Source organism: Lethenteron reissneri, chromosome 58, assembly GCF_015708825.2.
Source record: "Lethenteron reissneri isolate LAM-NWPU_2019-01 chromosome 58, ASM1570882v1, whole genome shotgun sequence".
Classification (NCBI taxonomy): domain Eukaryota; kingdom Metazoa; phylum Chordata; class Hyperoartia; order Petromyzontiformes; family Petromyzontidae; genus Lethenteron; species Lethenteron reissneri.
This window is the reverse complement of record NC_083836.1, coordinates 4,122,262-4,137,147: the sequence shown is the minus strand read 5'-3', so window position 1 is coordinate 4,137,147 and position 14,886 is coordinate 4,122,262. Positions and strand designations below refer to the sequence as shown.

The following is a 14,886-nucleotide window of genomic DNA, read 5'->3' as shown; positions in this document are numbered from 1 at the left end:
ACGGGTTAATTTATTATCACTTCCACAGCGTTTCGCGAGACAAGCGCACGTTTGCCATCAAGGATATTTTGATTGCGACGTGAAAATCGACATAAATATGACAAGATCAAAAACGCGGTCGTGTTGACGTGTGGCCCCGTCTATAAGGGGTCCTCTCTGGGGGTTCCATTGGTCCCCTTATTCACAAGGACCCCCAAGTAGCGGGCAGGTATCCAGAGTCCGAGTCATCGTCGGTGATGGTGAAAATATTCTTCGTGGCAGCCGAAATATTTGTTGTGATATGTGCAGTAAATGATATATATTTCTACATGTATGTACAGCGATTTATTTTCTTATTTCCCTCATTAAAATGCAAATCAATTTCTAACATTTTTGACATGCATTTTTCTGGATTTTTAAATCCTTTATATTAAGTTCGCTTGCTTGCTTACGACCGTGCAAATCTTTCGGTCGTTTTTTAACCCACTTCCTGTGATCCAATCGAGCTAACATTTTCCACACAGACTCGTTGTGCGTGACAATTAATGTTCGTGAAAATTTTTTCCCAAAATGTTACACTTTTTAGGACAAAAATATTATATTTAATTACCAATTGCTTAATGCTGCCATGCAATCATCTGACCCATAGGTGGCAGCCATCTCAAGCCAGAGGACGAGAGGACTCTAGCCGCCACGCATATAAAGGATTTATAGTGAAAAACTTTGTTTTTACGGGTTATACTTGTTTGTTGTTATTCTGTCTCTCACTGTTCAAATAAACCTACCATTAAAATTATAGACTGATCATTTCTTTGTCAGTGGGCAAACGTACAAAATCAGCAGGGGATCAAATACTTTTTTCCCTCACTGTATGTTGAACTTCTTTCGCACCGTACGTACCGAACCGCGCTCATCGCAGATGCGGCGGAAGGACAACATGAAAAAAAACAAGGAACTTTTTATTTTATCAGTCAAGGCCCACTGAGCTATGTAGCTCTTTTTTTTGTAAGCAAAAAAAAAACTGGAGGACCCGAAAAAAATCCACGCGACCACGGGAAGAGAGACACGCAAAACTCCAAATACACAACAGGCTGTCAGGGTCAGGGTCGAACCCACGACCACCTGCATACCAGGCGAGATCGTTAACATACGCTTAGGTTTTTTTCGGTAAAGCCACGTACGTAAAAAATAAAATATTAAATTAAAATTAATAAAAGTAAAATAAAAATCACTCTTTAATTGATTTTTTTATTTTTTACCTACGTGACTTTACCTAAAAAACCTAAGACTATGAATCCTTGCAGTCACGAAAGCTTCAAATCTAGAGATCGTTAACATCTCCCGGCCACCGTGGCATCCCTTGTGATTGGCGCGCGGACGATTTGTTATCCTCAGAACGTTCAATCGAACCATCGGTTTGGAGAGAGTGCCTGAACTGCGATTTAAAGGGGCAGCCTCGCAAATTTCCTGCTCACGCCGCTGTTAGACAGAGAGCTCTGGAGAGGCCCTCTCTAAAGGCTCTTCCATGCCAGGCCGAGGCCTATTGGAGGGGAAGTAAGCGACCGCACCTTTCCCCGCCCGCGTGAAAGCCGAACGAATCGGCTAACTGCGGTCAAGTCGGACACACCACCTCCGCATCGCAAGCCGGACGCGCCTTCACCGTTACGCACCGCAGCAGCAGCAGCAGCAGAAGCAGCAGCAGCAGAAGCAGCAGCAGCAACAGCAGCAGAAGCAGCAGCAGCAACAGCAGCAGCATCGAGTTTGCACACGATTTGCACAGATTGTACATTTACATTCTTTCGTGCGCCGTTCGACACGTTACAATTGGCCCTGAATCGCGGATGAAAATCGACGGATCCGTGGCGTGCCAATGAGTTGTAATTCTTCATTTTTTCGAGCCTCGGGCACTCAGCCAATGACTGTCCAGGAAGGGAAGTGGCCGATGGCGAGTTGTGATGTCATAGCGAGTTGTGATGTCATGGCGAGGTGTGATGTCATAGCGAGGTGTGATGTCATGGCGAGTTGTGATGTCATAGCGAGTTGTGATGTCATAGCGAGTTGTGATGTCATAGCGAGTTGTGATGTCATAGCGAGGAGTGATGTCATAGCGAGGTGTGATGTCATAGCGAGGAGTGATGTCATAACGAGGTATGATGTCATAGCGAGTTGTGATGTCATGGCAAGGTGTGATGTCATAACGAGTTGTGATGTCATAGCGAGGTATGATGTCATAGCGAGGTGTGATGTCATGGCGAGGTGTGATGTCATAGCGAGGTGTGATGTCACGACGAGGTGTGATGTCACAGCGATGCGTGATGTCATGGCGAGGTGTGATGTCATAGCGAGTTGTGATGTCATAGCGAGTTGCGATGTCATAGCGAGTTGCGATGTCACGACGAGGTGTGATGTCATAGCGATGCGTGATGTCACAGCGACGCGCGATGATGCAATGGCGAGGTGTGATGACGTCATCAGCGTCACTGGCCTCGGTGACCTCTCCGACCTTGACCCCGAGGGCTCATCGTCAGTTCTCTCCGTCGACGTCGCTCCACGTCGCGCGGCCGTGGCTCCCGGCGGCCGTGGCTCCCGGCGGCCGTGGCTCCCGGCGGCTATCGGTAATTCCCGGCCGACCTCGTGTCCCCTTGCTGCTTGCTCATGAGGAGGTTGATGTACGAGGTCAGGAGGTCGTCCACTTTGTAGCCCTGCACACGGGAAGAGCCGCAACGCCACAGGTCCAGCAGCTGTCGAGGGGCGCCAGGGCAAGCTGGCGGGTGCCGTGAGTGAGCGAGCGGGAGGGTCGGCTATCCTGCCCCGCTGCGACCCGCAATGTCTGATAATGATCCTAGATTTGAAGCTGCACCTTTACATCAGCCGCACCTTAACAACTCTTGGAACCTCCCAGTTCAACCAGTCTACACAAAAAAGGCTAATTCCGAGCAACGGTTTCAGCCGCACCACCTCTACATAACAAAGGCTCAGTCCCATTTACAGCAGCCGCACCTTAACAACTCTTGGAACCTCCCAGTTCAACCAGTCTACACAACAAAGGCTCATTCCTAGCAGCGGTTTCAGCCGCACCACCTCTACATAACAAAAGGCTCAGTCACATTTACACGCACCTTTACATCAGCCGCACCTTAACAACTCTTGGAACCTTCCAGTTCAACCAGTCTACACAACAAAGGCTCATTCCTAGCAGCGGTTTCAGCCGCACCACCTCTACATAACAAAGGCTCAGTCCCATTTACAGCAGCCGCACCTTAACAACTCTTGGAACCTCCCAGTTCAACCAGTCTACACAACAAAGGCTCATTCTTAGCAGCGGTTTCAGCCGCACCACCTCTACATAACAAAGGCTCAGTCCCATTTACAGCAGCCGCACCTTTACATCAGCCGCACATTAACAACTCTTGGAACCTCCCAGTTCAACCAGTCTACACAACAAAGGCTCATTCCTAGCAGCAGCTTTAGCCGCACCAACTTCACAATAAAAATAATATCCAGAGGCCTGCCTTGGCTCCTCCCACCCTCAACCAGTATATATACAAGGCCTGTTTTCTTGGAATTTCTCTCACTTGATACAGCTATCGTGCTGTGACGGTTCCACCTGAAGACGGAAGCTTGTGTTGCCTCCGAAACGTCGTGATTTTTATTTTATTATTTATTTTACTTTTATTAATTTTATTTTTTTTACCTACGTGACTTTACCGAAAAAACCTAAGAATATGATAATGATCCCTTCCGCCATCGGAAGAGGTAGGGGCTGAACGACGCTCTCTGTGTGTGTATGTGTGTGTTTGTCTCTCTGTGTGTGTGTCTGTATGTGTGTGTGTGTCTGTATGTGTGTGTGTGTGTTTGTCTGTGTGTATGTCTCTCTCTGTCTGTGTGTGTGTTTGTCTGTGTGTGCGTGTGTGTGTGTGCGTGTTTGTCTCTGTGCGTATATCCCTCTGTCTGTGTGTGTGTCTCTGTGTGTCTGTGTGTGTGTCTATGTGTGTCTCTGTGTGTGCGTCTGTGTGTGTGCGTGTTTGTCTCTGTGCGTATATCTCTCTGTCTGTGTGTGTGTCTGTGTGTGTCTCTGTGTTTGTCTATGTGTGTCTCTGTGTGTGCGTCTGTGTGTGTGCGTGTTTGTCTCTGTGCGTATATCTCTCTCTGTCTGTGTGTGTATCTGTGTGTCTCTGTGTGTGTGTCTGTGTGTGTGTGTGTTTGCCTGTGCATATATCTCTCTTTGTCTGTGTGTCTGTGTGTCTGTGTGTGTGTCTGTGTGTGTGTCTGTGTGTGTACGTGTTTGTCTCTTTGCGTATATCTCTCTCTCTCTGTGTCTGTGTGTGTCTGTGTGTGTGTCTGTGTGTGTCTCTGTGTGTGTCTGTGTGTCTCTGCGTGTGCGTCTGTGTGTGTGCGTGCCACCACTCACCAGGAACGTTTCGCACAGCAGCTTGGTACCGTTCACGGCGCTGCCGATGGTGATGTGGAAGTACGTGCTCCCGCTACTCCAGTTGAAGATCTTGGTGAAGCTGTGCTGAGCTAGTATGTCCTGCCAAGGGAGGGAGGGTCTGCGTTTCACTTGGGCTCTGCGTGTTGACTGGGTGAGAACTCAACTATGAAACACTATGATAATTGTTTTTTACCCTTCTAGCTGGCAACAAAACTGACACTTTTTTTTTTACAAGGAGTCATGTTTGCATTGACCACAATACCTGCGGTCATAATGCAAACAAAAACATAACTCTGATAATGTGCACTTTCCTTGAAGTTGATTGGTCCACACCCGAGACAGCTTTCCTTAGAGCCTAGTCTCACATGCGTTGGACCAGATGACGCCAAAAGGCGTACAACTCAAAGACAATGCACCAACAGAGTATGAGAGCTCGGGGTAAGCATGTACACCATTGGAACCTCATTTGCCAGTAAAAAATATGATAATTGTTTTTTTACCCTTTATCTGGCAACAAAACTGACACCTTGTTTCTACAAGGAGTCATGTAGGAGTCAAAAAAAGGTGCCAGGTTTGTTGCCAGATAGAAGGGTAAAAAACCAATTATCATATTTTTTACTGGCAAATGAGGTTCCAATGGTATCAAACACTACTTTTATTTTACCCGGTGAGGTCCGATAAACTACAGAGCTCTTTTTCAGAAGCGACCTGGCCGCAAATGTTGACCCAACGAAGTGGCTTATCGTCACGTGGACACTTATTGCAGACACATACTCCGAACGGCATTTTGATTCTAAATGTGAATGTGAAAAACTGGAGGGCCCGGGCAAAAATCCACGCAACCACGGGGAGAGAGACATGCAAACTCCAAATATACAGCAGGCGTCAGGGTCGGGTTTGAACCCACGACCTCCTGTATACCAGGCGAGGTAGTTAACATCTCCTAGCCACCGTGATGATGATCTAAATAGACAAATTCCAAATATTCAGGCGTAGTCAGGGTCGGGTTCGAACCCACGACCTCCTGTATACCAGGCGAGGTAGTTAACATCTCGTCACGGCCAGAACACAACCGAAGAGGATGAGTCTCATTTGCCAGAGTGACCCAGGTCACCGCGAATTCCAAAAGTAAAAGCATGTGCCGGCCTTCGCAGGTGCTCGCTAACAGCACTTGCCCCAACAGTCTGTTAATGCTATACGGGGTTTTTTGTGTGTGTGTGTGTGTGTTGCTTCACGTCACATCGCTGGCTAATGAAATATTGCATTTTTTAACATTTATTGTTACCGTAATAATAATAATACAAAAAATGTCTCCCCCTGCTATTATCGTGTTTGCCGACCACCTTGCGCTAACGGGCAGAGCGAGCGACCGCTCGCGAGCCACTCGCCTTGGTCTTGGGGTTGATGAGGCTCAGCCCGTGCTTGTTGATGGCGATCCGCAGGATGTCGGGGTAGGTGGGCTCGGAGATTTGCTGCAAACGAAACAAACGGCACCCGGCGGGTCAACCGCGGTACCGACCGGGGCTGCCGAGCAGATGCGAACCGATCGAACCTCCGCCGGGACGAGCGACGCACCGTGGGAGGGGGGCGGGGGGCGACGTGACGACAGTGCGCTACAAAATCCCGGAGTGGAATCCAGGGGTGGAATACTGGAGTGGACTTGAAGGGCACAGTCCGGCAATGGCTCGCTCAGAAGAAGTGACGCTGCCCGAAACGTCAGGCGTTAAATACGATTCCCTGTCAAGGCCCCGAAGACAAAGATCCCCCCGTTTAGCCTGAAGCAGACTGTCCAGGGCAAGTGCTGTCAGAGAGCAACTATGAGGGGTCATAACGGAAGTGGCCAGCATCACGCCCGGCCGCCTTTGTCTCCCTAGCAGCGGCGATGTTTACACATGGCCAAGTCGACCCAGGGGAGGCCTGGGACCGGTTCATAAAATCGTCACCGGTGTTGGCCGCGAGCGGGAATCGAACACGGGTCGCCGGGTTCGTAGCGCAGCGTAGCGCTAAACCGCGGCGCCACCGCTCTCCACACACGCGCGCCATTGACGGGAGCGCCGTTGAGCCCCCTAAATCAGAGTCGGAACATTTATTCGTCCTGGAGGAATCCGATGAGCTATTAAGCTATTTTTACATCCTTTATATTAAGTTCACTTGCTTGCTTGCTTGCGTGCTTGCGTGCTTACTTGCTTGCTTAGGACCGTGCAAATCTTTCGGTCGTTTTTAAACCCACTTCCCGTGATCCAATCGAGCTGACATTTTGCACACAGACTCGTTGTGCGTGACAATTAATTTTCGTGAAATTTTTTTTTCAAAAATTTTACACTTTTTAGGAAAAAAAAAATATTTAATTACCAATTGCTTAATGGTGGCAGGCAATCATCTGACCCATAGGTGGCAGCCATCTCAAGCCAGAGGACGAGAGGACTCTAGCCACCACGCATATAAAGGATTTAGAGTGAAAAACTTTGTTTTTACGGGTTAATTTTGTTTCCTTTTTTCACAGATGTGCAGATGGAGGCCGGCCCTCACCTTGACGTCAAAGAAGGTCGTTCCGAACGTAGGCCACCTGCTGATGATCTTGAGGAACGCCAGCTTAGCTTCGTCGTGCGTCTTGCCGGCGTTCTTGCTGATGGCTGCGACGATCAACTAGCGAAGGGTGGGGAGGGGGGGGGGAGGAAATCATTAATCGGGGCGCCATTGTGCAGCCGGCAAACTGTGCAGTTTGTTTTTTATTCTTAGGTTTTGTCGGTAAAGTGACGTAGGTAAAAAATTGAAATTAATAAAAGTAAAATAAAATAAAAATCACGACGTTTCGGAGGCAACACAAGCTTCCGTCTTCAGGTGGAACCGTCACAGTCCGACAGCTGTATCAAGTAAATGTTCCGGAACAAATTATGCTCGCAATCCAAGGCTTTACTGAATTCTGATTCGACGTACGCACGTACGTCAAACTTCTTTTTGAAATCCTTTATATTAAGTTCATTTGCTTGCTTGCTTGCGTGCTTGCTTGCTTGCTTAGGACCGTGCATATCTTTCGGTCGTTTTTTAACCCACTTCTCGTGATCCAATCGAGCTGACATTTTGCACACAGACTCGTTGTGCGAGACAATTAATGTTCGTGAAATTTTTTTCCAACATTTTACACTGTTTAGGGAAAACAAATTAAATATTTAATTACCAATTGCTTAATACTGGCAGACAATCATCTGACCCATAGGTGGCAGCCATCTCAAGCCAGAGGACGAGAGGACTCTAGCCGCCACGCATATAAAGGATTTATAGTGAAAAACTTAGTTTTTACGGGTTTACTTGTCCACCGTGCATTGCCAACCGTCGCTAATCTTCGTCGCGGGGCGGACGGGGGGGGGGACGTCGAGCGACGAGGGGGACCGTCACCTTCTTCCACGCGTCGGTGGAGGCATCGGGCAGGAGGTCGTGGGGCAGCAGCTCCTTGAGGCTGCGCCCGATGCCGGAGATGGCGGCTCGCTCGTCACCGTGGCGGGCGCGGAACACCAACGCCGCCAGCTGCACGGCGTCTTCGCGGGACACCTTGTGGAAGCCGCGCAGAAACTTGGGTAGCTCCTGCGCGGGCGGGTGGGGGGTCAAGGAGACGGTGGCGTTGATGGCGGTGATGGGGACGGTCGTGCGGGGGGGAGAGTGATGACGACGGGAGCGATGATGATGATGATGTTGATGATCCCATTGGAACCTAATTTGCCATTGTCTTTGAGTTGTGCGCCTTTTGGCGTCATCTGGTCCAACCCATGTGAGACTAGGCTCTAAGGAAAGCTGTCTCGGGTGTGGATCAATCAACTTCAAGGACAGTGCACATTATCAGAGTTATGTTTTTTGTTTGCATTATGATTGCAGGTATTGTGGTCTATGCAAACATGACTCCTTGTAAAAAAGGTGTCAGTTCTGTTGCCAGATAGAAGGGTAAAAAAATAATAATGATGATGTTGATGATGATGATGTTGAGGATGACCACAATTTTGATGGTGGCGATCGTCATTAAGGTGATGATGATGGTGGCGGCGATGATGATGACGATGTTGACGTTGGTGATGAATATGGTGGTGACGAAGATGATGTAGCTAGTGACACACACACGCGCGTGTGGCTAGTGACACAAAGATCCCCCGTATAGCCTGAACAGACTGTAGGGGCAAGTGCTGTTAGCGAGCACCTATGAAGGCCGGAACGGTACACGAGGGGGTGGGTGGCCAGCACCACGCCCGACCGCCTTTGTCTCCCTAGTGGCGATGTTTACACACCGCACCAGGTACTCATTTAAGGCTGAGTCGACCTAGGGGAGGCCCAGGACCGGTTCAGATAATCGTCACTGGTGTTAGCCGTGAGCGGGAATCGAACCCGGGTCGCCAGGTTCATAGCGCAGCGCGCTAACCGCTACACTACCGCTCCCCACTAGTGACACACACACACACACACGCGTGTGGCTAGTGACACACACATACGTGCGTGTGGCTAGTGACACACACACACAGACACACGTGTAGCTAGTGACACACACACACGTGCGTGTGGCTAGTGACACACACACACACACGTGTACCTAGTGACACACACACACACACACGTGTACCTAGTGACACACACACACAGACACACGTGTAGCTAGTGACACACACACACACGCGTGCAGGTAGTGACACACACACACACGCGTGTGGCTAGTGACACACACACACGTGTACCTAGTGACACACACACACGTGTACCTAGTGACACACACTCGCGCCTGTGGCTCTGAGTGGCACCACGTGGCATCACCTGCGGGTAGTGGAACAAGTTGTCTGCGGTGGGGTCCTTCCCCGGGACCACGTTGACCCAGAGCTTGCGCAGAAAGTGCACCTGGTACTCCGGCATGGGGGCAGCTGCCTGGCCTAGCAGCGCACCGACACAGAGAGAGATAGAGGGGGGCACGGGGGGGGGGCAGCCAGCGTCAAGGCCAGAGGTCGCAACCGGGTACCCGATACCCGTACCCTACCCGATACCCGGCTACCCGTACCCGGCTGGGTACGGGTACCCGTTTGCGACCCTGGTGCGGCCGGGTACGGGTAGGCCGTGAGTCACTGGTGAGTCACCGTTTGTCACTCATTTCCCAACGTCTTGTCTCTTCTCACAATTCAAGTTCCTAGAATCAACCCACCCGTGCCTGCAATATGGTTTCATCCCAGAGGTCGCAATCGGGTACCCGATACCCGTACCCTACCCGATACCCGGCCGGGTACGGGTAGCCGGGTATCGGGTAGGGTACGGGTACCCGTTTGCGACCCTGGTGCAGCCGGGTACGGGTAAGGAATCAAAACCCGTTTGCGACCTCTGGTCAAGGCCCCACGTGCCGGGTGGCCACCGCGTCACCGTCCGTCTGTCCATCCTTCTTGCTGTGCTGCACGAGGCGCCTGCAAGGGGCTCGTTTGTGGCTTGGGCACTTTGGCAGCGGTGAGCGCAATGAAATGTTGAGAGGAGAAACAAAAAATGAACGCACACCACGTGGTGATGCTGCTGATGCTGGTGTTGCTGCTGAAGGTGATAATGATGCTGCTGATGCTGCTGCTGATGATGCTGCTGATGCTTCTTCTGATGATGATGATGCTGATCATGATGCTAATTCTAATGATGATGCTGCTGCTGATGATGCTGATGAAAATGCTAATGAGTCTATGGGTAGTGTTGAATCTATGGGTAGTGTTGAGTCTATGGGCAGTGCTTTTTCTAGAATTTTTTGCTGTCTTTTCTTGGATTTTCTGTTTGCACATAGTCACTATAAGATGTATTCTTGTTCATGTTTTTGTTTTTTGTTTGTTGCGGTTGCACCCGATTCAAGAGCCGAATGGCTCACAGGGCTATACCTAATAAATGAACTTGAACTTGAAGGGCTGAGTATATAGGCAGTGTTGAGTCTATGGGCAGTGTTGAGTCTATGGGCAGTGTTGAGTCTATGGGCAGTGTTGAGTCTATGGGCAGTGTTGAGTCTATGGGTAGTGTTGAGTCTATGGGCAGTGTTGAGTATATGGGCAGTGTTGAGTCTATGGGCAGTGTTGAGTCTTTGGGCAGTGTTGAGTCTATGGGCAGTGTTGAGTCTATGGGCAGTGTTGAGTCTATGGGTAGTGTTGAGTCTATGGGCAGTGTTGAGTATATGGGCAGTGTTCAGTCTATGGGCAGTGTTGAGTCTATGGGCAGTGTTGAGTCTATGGGCAGTGTTGAGTCTATGGGTAGTGTTGAGTCTATGGGTAGTGTTGAGTCTATAGGCAGTGTTGAGTATATGGGCAGTGTTGAGTCTATGGGTAGTGTTGAGTCTATGGGCAGTGTTGAGTATATGGGCAGTGTTGAGTCTATGTGCAGTGTTGAGTCTATGGGCAGTGTTGAGTCTATGGGCAGTGTTGAGTCTATGGGTAGTGTTGAGTCTATGGGCAGTGTTGAGTGTATGGGCAGTGTTGAATCTATGGGCAGTATTGAGTCTATGGGCAGTGTTGAGTCTATGGTGCAGTGTTGAGTCTATGGTGCAGTGTTGAGTCTATGGTGCAGTGTTGAGTCTATGGTGCAGTTTGCGTCTATGGTGCAGTGTTGAGTCTATGGGTAGTGTTGAGTCTATGGGTAGTGTTGAGTCTATGGTGCAGTGTTGAGTCTATGGTGCAGTGTTGAGTCTATGGGCAGTGTTGAGTCTATGGGTAGTGTTGAGTCTATGGGTAGTGGTGAGTCTATGGTGCAGTGTTAAGTCTATTGGTAGTGTTGAGTCTATGGGTAGTGGTGAGTCTATGGTGCAGTGCTGAGTCTATGGGTAGTGGTGAGTCTATGGGTAGTGGTGAGTCTATGGGCAGTGTTGAGTCTATGGGCAGTGTTGAGTCTATGGGCAGTGTTGAGTCTATGGGCAGTGTTGAGTCTATGGGCAGTGTTGAGTCTATGGGCAGTGTTGAGTCTCCGAGCCGGCACGCGGAACCTTCTCCCCGCCAGCGCTCGTTACCTTCCCGTGCCACCCTCCCACTGTTGGTCCACTCCTCCATTTGCCTGGCGAAGTCAAAGAAGAAGTCTCCATCTGGCATGCTCACCACCTGCATCGCCAGCAGCACACACCGCCACCGCGCGTCACCGCGTGTCACCGCACAGCACCAAACACCACGGCACCAAACACCACGGCACCAAACACCACGGCACCAAACACCACGGCACCATACACCACGGCACCATTCACCACGGCACCAAACACCACGGCACCATACAGCGCCGCTGCAGGCGGTCGTGCCGGTGAACTGGCGGCGCGCGGACGGACGTGACCGATGCCCCGATGCAGTCATTGACAATTTGGGGTGCCGAGTAAAAGTGTTTGTTGGGGAGTTCCTCCCTCCCCAGCCTCCCTCCCTCCCTTCCTCCTCTCCCTTCCTCCCTCCCTCCCTCCCCAGTCTCCCTCCCCAGTCTCCCTCCCCTCCCTCCCTGCCTCCCTCCCTCCCCAGTCTCCCTCCCCAGTCTCCCTCCCCCCTCCCTCCCTCCCTCCCTCCCCAGTCTCCCTCCCCCCTCCCTCCCTCCCTCCCTCCCCAGCCTCCCTCCCTCCCCTCCCTCCCTCCCTCCCTCCCCTCCCTCCCTCCCTCCCTCCCTCCCCAGTCTCCCTCCCCTCCTCCCTCCCCAGTCTCCCTCCCCCCTCCCTCCCTCCCTCCCCTCCCTCCCCAGCCTCCCTCCCACCGCACCTTGTCCAGGATCTTGATGAAGAGGCAGAACCCCTCCTGCGACTTGAGCTGCAGCTTCTTGGCGATGGCCAGGCAGAGCTCGCGCACTCGCGTGCCCGCGTCCACCTCGAACGTCTGCACGGCAGACAGAGAGACAGAGACAGAGAGAGACCGAGAGAGAGACAGAGAGAGAGACCGAGAGAGAGACAGAGAGACAGAGAGAGACAGAGAGACAGAGAGAGAGAGACAGAGAGAGACAGAGAGAGACAGAGAGAGACAGAGAGAGACAGAGAGAGACAGATAGAGACAGATAGAGACAGAGAGACAGAGAGAGACAGAGAGATAGAGACACAGAGAGAGACAGAGAGAGACCGAGAGAGAGACAGAGACACAGAGAGAGACAGAGAGAGAGAGACAGAGAGAGACCGAGAGAGACAGAGAGAGACCGAGAGACAGAGAGAGACAGAGAGAGACAGAAAAAGACAGAGAGACCGAGAGAGACGCCACGCAGGGAAAACCGTGAGGTGGTGATGGCGAGGGCGGTTTTCGCTACCTAACGCTGCGAGTTCGATTCCCGTTCACGGGCCGACGTCGATGACGACTGCTACGGTGGACCAGTCCTGGGCTGTCCCCCCTCCGCCCCGCCTAGGTTGACCCAGTCAAGTTCAAGTTCATTTATTAGGTATAGCCCTGTGAGCCATTCGGCTCTTGAATCAGGTGCAACTGCAACAAACAAAAAACATAAACATGAACAAAAAACATCTTAAAGTGACTATGTGCAAACAGAAAATCCAAGAAAAAACAGCAAAATATTGCAGAAAAAAGCACCGTACACCAACGCTGTGTGCAAAAATCCCAGTGGGATGCAAGTCAAACAACAACAACAACAACACTGGGGACACAAAGGAGGCCGGGCGTGGCGCTGGCCACTGTGCCACGCCAGCCCTTCGCAGGTGCTCGCTGAAGAGCACTTGGCCCAACAGCCCGCTAAAGACTACATGGGGGAGCTTTGTCTTTGGTGGTGGAGGCAATGATGACAGATACAGAACAACATTGGGTGCTGCAGAGGATGATGATAACGGTGATGAGAGTGATGATGTTGATGGTGACAACGATGGTGATGAGTGATGTTGTGGATAGGTGATGTTGATGATGATGCTGAGAATGATGGGTGATGAGATTGGTAATGGTGATTATGATGATAATGGTGATGGGAGTGATGATGTTGATGTTGATAACGATGGCGATGAGTGATGTTGTGGATAGGTGATGATGATGATGCTGAGAATGATGGTTGATGAGATTGGTAATGGTGATGATGATGATAATGGTGATGAGAGTGATGATGTTGATGAGAGTGATGATGATGGTAACAATGGTGATGAGTGATGTTGTGGATAGGTGATGATGATGATGCTGAGAATGATGGTGATGAGATTGGTAATGGTGATGATGCTGATAACGATGGTGATGATAGTGATAATGGCGATGATGATGATGCTAGTAATGAAGGTGATGAGAGTGATGATGGTGATGTCGACGATGCAGATGATGGTGATGAAAGTGATGATGTTGATGGTGATAATGATAGTGATGAGTGATGTTGTGGATAGGTGATGATGATGATGATGCTGATAACAATGGTGATGATAGTGATAATGGCGATGATGGTAACGATGGTGATGAGAGTGATGGTGTTGATGATCTGATGATGATGGTAACAATGGTGATGAGTGATGTTGTTGATAGGTGATGATGATGGTGATGATAGTGATGATGGCGATGTCGACGATGCAGATGATGTTGAAGAGAGTGACGATATTGATGATATTGATGATGATGATGGTGGTGTAGTTTGCGAGCACCTGTTCCGACTGGTCGGGGAAGGAGACGGGGTGGTGCAGCTTGCGCGACTTGTGCTGCGCTGCCTTCACCTCGCGCAGGTGCGGCGGGTACCTGCGCAGGGGAAACCTGCACCCAGCACACGTGAACACACACAGGTGAACACACACAGGTGAACACGTGATCACACACACAGGTGAACACATACAGGTAAACACATACACGTGAACAAGTGGACACACACACGTGAACACGTGAACACACACACGTGAACACGTGATCACACACAGGTGAACACGTGATCACACACAGGTGAGCACGTGATCACACACAGGTGAGCACGTGATCACACACAGGTGAGCACGTGATCACACACAGGTGAACACGTGATCACACACAGGTGAACACGTGATCACACTCAGGTGAACACGTGATCACACACAGGTGAACACGTGATCACACACACAGGTGAACACGTGATCACACACAGGTCCAATGGGCATTGGCCCTCCCCCCACAGCAATGTCCACGACAGTGTTGCCCGTCCGGCACAGCGAGGAGGTAGGGGGTTGTTTTGTTATCTATATATATAAAATCGTGCATGTCTGTCTGTCTGTGTGGATTTCGGACCATACGCACTTTCATTGGACGGCGGTTGCCCCTGGCAACGGCTAGCGACGCCTTCGCCGCTTTCATTGGACCTGGCAACGGCTAGCGACGCCTTCGCCAAGGGCTGCAGTTTCATTGGACGGCAGTTGCCCCTGCCAACGGCTAGCCACGCCTTCGCCACTTTCATAGGCTCCGTAAATAATTAAATAATTGCCATTACACAGTATTGTTGGAGCGCTGAGGGGGGGGGGGGAAGGCACGCCACCCGTACCCTGCCTTTGCCGGCTGGACAATTTTGGCGAGGCCGCAGGCTCTGCACGCTACTAGGCCTCGACACCCACC

The 14,886-nt window shown here is 50.7% G+C and overlaps 1 protein-coding gene across 5 annotated transcripts in view; it reads right to left on the bottom strand.

Annotated features, from left to right (window-relative positions):
- LOC133357478 (unconventional myosin-VIIa-like) overlaps positions 1-14,886 on the bottom strand; it is a 94,447-nt gene continuing 79,561 nt past the window's right edge. For all 5 annotated transcript variants that reach the window (XM_061575423.1, XM_061575425.1, XM_061575424.1 and 2 more), the window contains 9 exons: positions 13,959-14,064; positions 12,115-12,228; positions 11,397-11,484; positions 9,203-9,315; positions 7,808-7,993; positions 6,941-7,057; positions 5,800-5,883; positions 4,391-4,510; positions 1-2,681 (listed from right to left, as the gene is read on the bottom strand). In XM_061575423.1, the coding sequence (XP_061431407.1) occupies positions 2,589-2,681; positions 4,391-4,510; positions 5,800-5,883; positions 6,941-7,057; positions 7,808-7,993; positions 9,203-9,315; positions 11,397-11,484; positions 12,115-12,228; positions 13,959-14,064 (1,021 nt within the window). In that variant the 3' untranslated portion in view covers positions 1-2,588. The remainder of the gene's footprint in view (positions 2,682-4,390; positions 4,511-5,799; positions 5,884-6,940; positions 7,058-7,807; positions 7,994-9,202; positions 9,316-11,396; positions 11,485-12,114; positions 12,229-13,958; positions 14,065-14,886) is intronic.